The following is an 8280-nucleotide window of genomic DNA, read 5'->3' as shown; positions in this document are numbered from 1 at the left end:
ATTTATTACACGTCTCTCCGGTAAGGGGAACAACCTATCTTTATTACCATTGAGAATTTGTTACAAAGGCCACACCAGGTATGTATATATGTATGTATGTATGTATGTATGTAGGTAGGTAGGTTGGTAGGTAGGTAGGTAGATAGATAGGTAGGTAGGTGCCGATATGCCTGTATGTATGTATGTATGTATGTATGTATGTATGTATGTATGTATGTATGTATGTAAGTATGTATGTATGTTAACTAAAAGGGATGTGGAGAGAGTGCGTTTGTCAATGTGTTGAGTTCACTCGCGTTAAACATCGAATGCGTAAGCGACGCGTTGATGAGTAATTAGTGACTAAATAAACACGGCAAATGATCAATGAGCTATTTGTTACACTACGTAAACCGATTGGGGAACAGTATGCATCCAAGTCGCTTTTTTTCAAATGAAAACAATCTGTTCATCTTGACGTTGTAAAGGAAGTCTTTGCCGACATGTAAATTTCAATTAGTAATCAGTGACGTTCTACTTCTAAGTTGGACTATAGTGTTAATGTTAACACTCACTTTATTCCACAACCCTCATGATGCAATTTAAGAAATCAACATGAGTTCATAAGAGTTCACAGAACATTTTCAGATAATTATTTAAAACAACTTAATACGGTAGACTACTACGGGTAAACATATCACGTATAATGGCCTAGATTTATTTTTTTAGACAAGAGCTGTTTGCTAAATAGATTGCTCTTTCTTCTTTCTTTCGAAAAAAAATATGTAAGAGGGGATAAACGAATAAAACGTTGTGAAATTCGAAGAAGTCACATTCGACATGATGTCAGATTGAAATTGATGATAGTTGACCTGTTAAGTCCCCGATCGCATTTGTAATGTTGGCAGTGTAGCGATACATTAAGCAGTTTTTCATAACAGCGTTGAGGTAGAAGAAAACAAATTACAATGACAGTTACTCGCTTAATTTCAGCGCATGCGCCTGAACAGGCTTGCTAAAAAATTAAACTCTGACGTTGGTAAAATAGTTTGTGATTTGGTACAGTCCGTCAGATCAATCTGCCGATGTCTACGGAACAGACGTATATGAGAATTTGCTACAAACAGGTAAGTGAGTTTTGTTTTTGCTTGTTAACGGAAAGGCCCAATGAAAACATTTTAGGGTGATAACTTCCCACATAAAAATATTATCAAACAGGCATTTTTGTTATTGCGATCGCAGTATCAAGGATGTATTCGCTTCCTATAAAAACCTTGGGATCTGTGTTGTCGTTACTGTTGAGAAAACATTCTATCAATATCCAGTATCACAATACATTTTTACACATGAAATGACTTCATATACTTGTATATTTTACTCATCTTATTGCCTTGGGCATAAAAGGAACCTCATGAGTACCCCATAAACCCAATGAGATCATATTTATTCCTGTAAGAAACACCACTTTGCTTATTCACTTTTTAAAATTGTGCGGTGAATTCTGTCAAACGGGATAGATTTGCCACATTTTGTTGATCCTTCATTGTCGGATAATTTTAATCGTTTACATTTCGATCTTTTACTGATGTATTTTGTATTGATGTGGCTGCTTCAAAAAACATATGGAAGAAAAAAACTGTCTTTCTCATAACTAATGTTGGAAAGATTTATACTTCTTACTAATGGATTTTTCATTATGCTATCAGTGCTAGTTTGTAATATGGAACATTCCATGCCGGCCTGTCGTTAATTATTTGGAAACACGCTGTAACATCTTCCATGTTTTTCAAGACATGTTTTCCTTTCCGAACCAAATTCTTTGCAGAAAAAGACCAATCCAAATAAGTCTGCCGATTCCGATATTACTCGATATGAAAATCGCAGATAAGTTAACCATACCTACCGCTGATATAATTTTGTTGCTCACTCAACTATATTTCAAACAGTCTTCCAATTATTTCCACTGTATTTATATCATGTTCATAGCCTCGGAACCCCATGACTGTAGGTCAAAGAAAATCCAGATAATCCCGAGGAACGTGAACACGATTGTTGTTTTGCCGCCCCCGGGGATATATATATATATATAATATATATATATATATATATATATATATATATATATATATATATATATATATATATATATATATATTGTATACATTTTGTGTATATATATATGTATATGTGTATATATTTATAATATATAAATACATACATATATATTGTTGTATGATTGTAAATTGTTGTCATAGAGGCTAACGAGATCGACGAACTCTGCTCGAACTCTATGTAACGTGATCGTTCGTGATCGAAGATTACATGTCTAAGGAATTAAGTAACCAAACAACAGTGGAAAACGATCGCATTGTATGTTGTGTGCTCAAAGTGTCAATTGAACGGAAGACTCAAAATCACTCGAGGGAATAATTGAGACAATTACGATTACATCTGGCTTGTATTGCTTTGAAAGTCCTAGTCACGTATTCAAGAGTCTTTCGCAAAAAAATAATCTGTACCGAGTATATATTACAAAGTATAAACACATGATGTTTTCACCAAGATCATTAACCATTCCAGGGGCATCATACATATCGGAGAAACAGAGAAAACATAGAAATGGAAGGTATTTGTTTGCAAAGTAAAGCATTTATTTTGGTAAATATCAGATGAACCTGTTGCAGAATATGATGTGGAATTTTAATTAGTTTCGTGTTTGGTTATCTATTTTGCATAGCTATTTCTCTACTACTGCATTTAAAGTGTGACTAGTAGAAAAAAGACGGCGGAACAATTTAACGTAGTCGTAATTCTATCATACCAACAAAGACTATGAAACCCTTTGCTCAAAACAATTGTGTACACTTGTAAAACAGAGTATGTGTCGCGTATGCAGTATCATTTATCAATCTATCGTTCGTTAAGCACGCTTTGGTGACGTGAAACGTTCACGCTCATATGGTCTTACTTATTAAAAAACGCTCAAAATGACTTCAGTCTTTGAGTTTTATTAAGTGTTGTCATTCAATACCATGAGATGGTTGAGACATAGGTCTACAACGCTTTGAATGTTACTATCACAACGGCACGTACGCAGTGCCTATGCTAATGAGATAAGGGCAGATCCAACGGAAGACTACATATTTACGAATGGCGACAGTCTGTCAGAAGTTGTTTTGGCTTAATTGTTCTGCTTCATGTCATTTCAATTACAGGTTTATACTGAGGACAATTGGGTTCCAGAATTCATAGAAACAAGCATACTTGGACTTTTATCATCACGTGAGCGACGTGGAGATCGAGTTAGTCTTGCGTCAGTTTACGTTGGTTTATACAATACACTATTATTTTTTAAAAATCGAGGGCAACATTGATAGACAGGTAAATGTACTTTTGAGACTCTACAAACCACACTTGTTTACCTATCACTGACGGCAAACACACAGTTGACATTCATTGTATCTGCGGACATGGAATTCCCTGATGTTTACCTACTTTTTCTGTTAGTGTGTGTCGTTGGATGTTTAATGTCAGATGCCCTTCAGCAACTTGAACAGTCATCTTATTGTTGTGATGCCTTCTGTATGAAACTTTGAAAAGGTTAAGTATGTGCATATTGAATACATATGTAAATAAAAATAAATAAATAAATAAATAAATAAATAAATAAATGAATAAATAAATAAATAAATATTTCAAATTAGATCGGACGGAATCTAATTAGAGAGATATGTGGATAATATCTATGGATAGATCAACATATGGTACTTCACACTAATGGTAGAATCACAGCAATATGCCTTGTGGTTATTTTTTCTTCATTTGTTTTTATACTCAAAGCGCAATTGAGCAATTCATAGAGATATTGGCGCTTTATCAGTTTTAATTGTTATTACTATTATTATGAATATGTTGTCATAAAATAACTTCCGTAATATCTTTCAGCGTATTTCATCTTCGTGTGAAAGATGGAGAACTTGACCGCAGGAGTGGCGCCAAATGCAACGGAAACGTCCGGGCCAAGTGAACTTGAGCTCTATATGAAATGGAGAGCTGAGTTTGTCGCTGCCATCGCCAGAATGCAGACTCCGCCCCTTGCAACCACAGTCGTCTGCGTCGTACTTATGATTCTTATCATCCTCGGTAACGTGTGGGTGATCGTGGCAGTCATACGTCAGCCAAAGCTGAGGAACTCTGCAACCAATGTATTTATTGTTTCTATGTCGATATCAGACCTTATCATCGGTATTGCTTTCATACCTATTCATATCATGGACTTCGCATACGGAAGACGCACGAGTCACCCGATCCCTTGCTTCATCACTGCATTTTTCCATAGTTGTGCCATGTGCGGCACCACGTTTTCATTGATATGCATCGGCGCTGATCGATACCGGGCCATCGTTTTCCCGCTGAAGCCAAAAATGCCCGTTCAGCGAGCACTTGTGTGCTGCGGAGTTGTCTGGCTCTTCTGTGGTCTTTTTTCAATCCAAGTTTACGCGAACTATGGAATCAAGATTATCACCCAAGAAGATGGAAACGAGTCGGTAGTCGTCACGCAAATTTGTACAGTAACTCGGCCGGATATTGACAAATGGATGCGTGTTGAATACTTCTTTGTTTTATATGCTCTTCCCCTAATCGTATTAGGCGCCTTATATGGCATAATGATCAAAACACTGTGGTTCGGCAAATCTCCGAGTAACTCCTCAAACCGACACAAGAAGAAAGCAATAAAAATGTTGAGTCTCGTTGTCATTCAGTTTGCTCTCACTTGGGGTCCTGTGTATTCATTGCAAATCTACTACACACACGAGACAGACCCGCCCCTCAACCCCTTATTGTTTTCAGCCACACCGGCAAACATAACCGTACTTATATCCCTTTGCAACAGCTGGATCAACCCTGTCATTTACGCTTACTATAACGAACATTTCCGAAATGAGTTCACGAACATGGTTCCGTGCTTTTTCAAGGAAACTAAGGTTGGCCCAGAGGCATTGGCACCGACACTTACCAACCGGATAAACGTGTCTGCAACGCAGTCAACTCAAGTTTCTGCCCAGTGATTACAAAGTGTTGTAACGGATTCAATATTTAATATTCTATATCTATTACCCTTGATAAGGTGTGGTACCAAGAGAAACTAGGCGTTACCAGAAATTCATCACTATTTTCCCCCGTCCACGGCATGAGAAAATCTATAACTCATTTGGCAAGGCATTCGTTACTGCCCGAATAAAGACAAGCCTTAGGTAATATATGTTTGATGACAAGCCTTTATGTTCTTTCATGTTATTGATTTTAATGTATGTACGCACTGCTACAAAACATAGTTTACCGTGTGAGTAATTTATTGCAGAAAACGTGTCACATAAATTCGTAACTTCAGAATGAAAGACCTCTTGCCTTGAAAATCAATCCAAATTTTTCGGCAAATTAAAGTAAAACTTATAAATTCTTTTTCTAGTATATGTGTATTAAGGTGTTATATCACTTTTTGGAGTTCCTGTGGTTGTAACGTCACAATTTATTGAAACTAACCAAATCATCATTACGTAACGGATTGTGTTACATAGATATAACTGGTATGCCTTGATGTAATATTATGACTCCTGCTCATTAAAGTTCTTTGGTCATTTCGATTGGAATTTTTTATGTACTATAAAGTGCCTCTTACCATTGCCTATTTTTTATAAAATTGAAATAAATGAATTGTGACAATGAGAGTAAAAACTAAATTCAAGACCAACTCGTCCACAGTTATGCAGAAATGCACCTTTGTTTTGCAATCCAAATGTTGCTATGTTGCAACGAGTAAGGTTAAAGACACACACAGTCCATGGCAAAGTGTATACCTATGTATTGAGACGATGTTGGATATGCAGAAGCAGAAGCAATTAGTCTATTGTAGTTTGTCCGTTGGCGACAGTAACGAGCGATTATCTGTCAGTTCACACATCTTTTAGCGCGACTCTATAGTGATGAACTGCAAACGGAACTCCATGTGTCAGATTGAACCGTTCTCGTTAGATTTTCGATGGTGCAATCCACTATTAATCCATCCATACCCCATCTATATTTCAACCGACTCAACTTGTTCTGAGTGCTATCCTCTTTTGACATTGATTGATTGCATAGAAAAAAAACCACAACGCTTATCGCCCTGATTACAAACAAAGAACACGTTAGCTCTATTAGTATCATTTTATCGAATCACACTGTCCTGACCTAATAACCTTACTCATATGCAATCGTCTACTAGGCCGTTGTTTTACAGTAATTGATATGTGCCACTAACTAGATAAGCTCTGTAAAATCTCATAATTAGTTATTACAGACAGTTTGATATGATACTGCCAAGATGTTGTAATAATTGTTTATTGTAAGGTAAAGTAAAGTAATTGTAACATTTAGTTTTGACGAAATGTATGTCAACAGCATTATTGATGATTGTAATTATCAATAAGATCTCAATAAAGCCAGCTATTTTAATGCGAAAGTCAACGTTTGTCGAAATCACTTCATTGTCGTTTGTCTGCTTGACATGTTCTAAGTTCAGCAGATACGACAAGTTTTCTCATATTGCTAGTTTTGAATTTTGACTGAATGCTACCACAGAGTAACATGTATCTATCTTTCTCTATTATGCTACCGAGTGATTATTAAAATATACAGTGTCAAGTTTATTTAATTAACTAAACGATTTTACTTCTTGAAGCAGCGAAGAAGCAAACTATTACAAATGGTTAACTTACTTTCGAAACTGCTCTGTCTACTCTGCCGGGTGAATAAACAGTTAACAAGATAGAAATAAAGAGTTTCCCGTCAATCTTACAATTCATATAGACACTTTCCTGCAAACTTCAAACCTGTTAAAACCTCTTTGCGTGATATATAATTTTACTCAGTTATTTGAAAGTATTATTTGAAACAGACCTTTCCATGACAAATACTGTGTTTGTTATCGTGTGACATATACATTTACGGAGCAAAAGTACAATTTACGAGAGCACATTTATTCATACCTCTCATCGATTTGCATTATCTCCTTGGCAACTGTCGGATAGCGTCACAGCTGCTGTACAATTATCTGGAGGTCACGTCAACATTTCGCTGTAGTTTACAAATGCAAGCAATACTTTTTCGAGACAAAAACGAATTTGAGTTGGTTCATGATCAGACTTACTGACACCCGATTTAACCCGTTAGACTGGTTCTTTTGACTCTTTGACTCCACTGAGGTATCCCTTGTAACCTCCACAAATGTAATAATCTCCACAAATGTAATATCAACCACAATTGTAATAAAATGCACCCATAAATGTAATATCGCCCATAAATGTAACAAAAATCAACCATAAATGTAATAAAAACACAAACCACAAATGTAATAAATGGTATCCATAAATGTAATTAAAAAAAAATCACCCACAAATGTAATACTTGTCAACCATAAATGTAATAAATCTATTTTGTCGTTGCAATTGAGGAATTAGCCCTTAAATATTTATCTATGTAATAAGAAAAGCAACTCCACACATTATTCATTTCTTAATTGTTTGCGTTTAGTGTGTTTTGCATATTTGAAAGTGCATTTTACGTTTCCCTGTTTTGTGTACAGAACTGATTGGTCATGGAGATACACAGCTGTAATCTGAATGTCAGTGCAGTCTCTACTCCAGAGTGGGGAAGACTGTATAACACTCCGATCCTTTAACGCCGTTTTTTCGAAAATTGCCGTACTTTCTTAATCAATTGCCTCAAATTCGTCTTCAGGGGATAAATTGTGTGGAATAATCGATAGATTGTCTGTATTCCTATGTTGTCCCACTTGAAGTTTGTTCCTTCACTAGGGATGCCAGGATGTCTAAATTTGTTCTACTGTGTTCAAGGTAGTGTTCGTATCGTTTTTTACTAGATTGAAATATATGTTCTCGTCAACATGTTTTGTGTCGTAAGTTTCTGTTATAAGGTTTTATATTTCTCTTTTATTTGTTCTGAGTCATCTGTCATAAACTTTGTGTGGTATCACTGGTTGACGAGTTATTTTGACGCTTCCTTATTATGTAATTATCAGTGTCTAGAACTGCTGTTCCACTTCCATTATCTAACGGTTTGATCAGTACCTCGCCGTTTTCTTATAGCGTTCTCCAAGTATTCTATTCTGTGTTTCGGAAAGGAAACTTAGTTTCAGGAAAGTATGCAATAACATTACACTAGTCTTATTAAAGTTATTATTTACTCAGGGCATTTATAAACAAATGATCACATATGCAAGTTCAAGTTTATAACATTTAT

The 8280-nt window shown here is 35.8% G+C and overlaps 1 protein-coding gene across 1 annotated transcript; it reads left to right on the top strand.

Annotated features, from left to right (window-relative positions):
- Nucleotides 1-1047: 1047 nt before the first annotated feature.
- On the top strand, nt 1048-6477 carry LOC139116451 (neuropeptide FF receptor 2-like). The gene is made up of 3 exons (XM_070679077.1): nt 1048-1106; nt 3195-3360; nt 3925-6477. Exon 3 carries the CDS (start codon nt 3948-3950, stop codon nt 5046-5048), a length of 1101 nt encoding a protein of 366 aa, XP_070535178.1. The 5' UTR covers nt 1048-1106; nt 3195-3360; nt 3925-3947; the 3' UTR covers nt 5049-6477.
- The last annotated feature ends 1803 nt before the right edge of the window (nt 6478-8280 follow it).

This window comes from Ptychodera flava, chromosome 17 (assembly GCF_041260155.1).
Source record: "Ptychodera flava strain L36383 chromosome 17, AS_Pfla_20210202, whole genome shotgun sequence".
NCBI classification, from domain to species: domain Eukaryota; kingdom Metazoa; phylum Hemichordata; class Enteropneusta; family Ptychoderidae; genus Ptychodera; species Ptychodera flava.
Note: the sequence above shows the minus strand (reverse complement) of the source record. Positions and strands in the feature narration are given on the sequence as shown.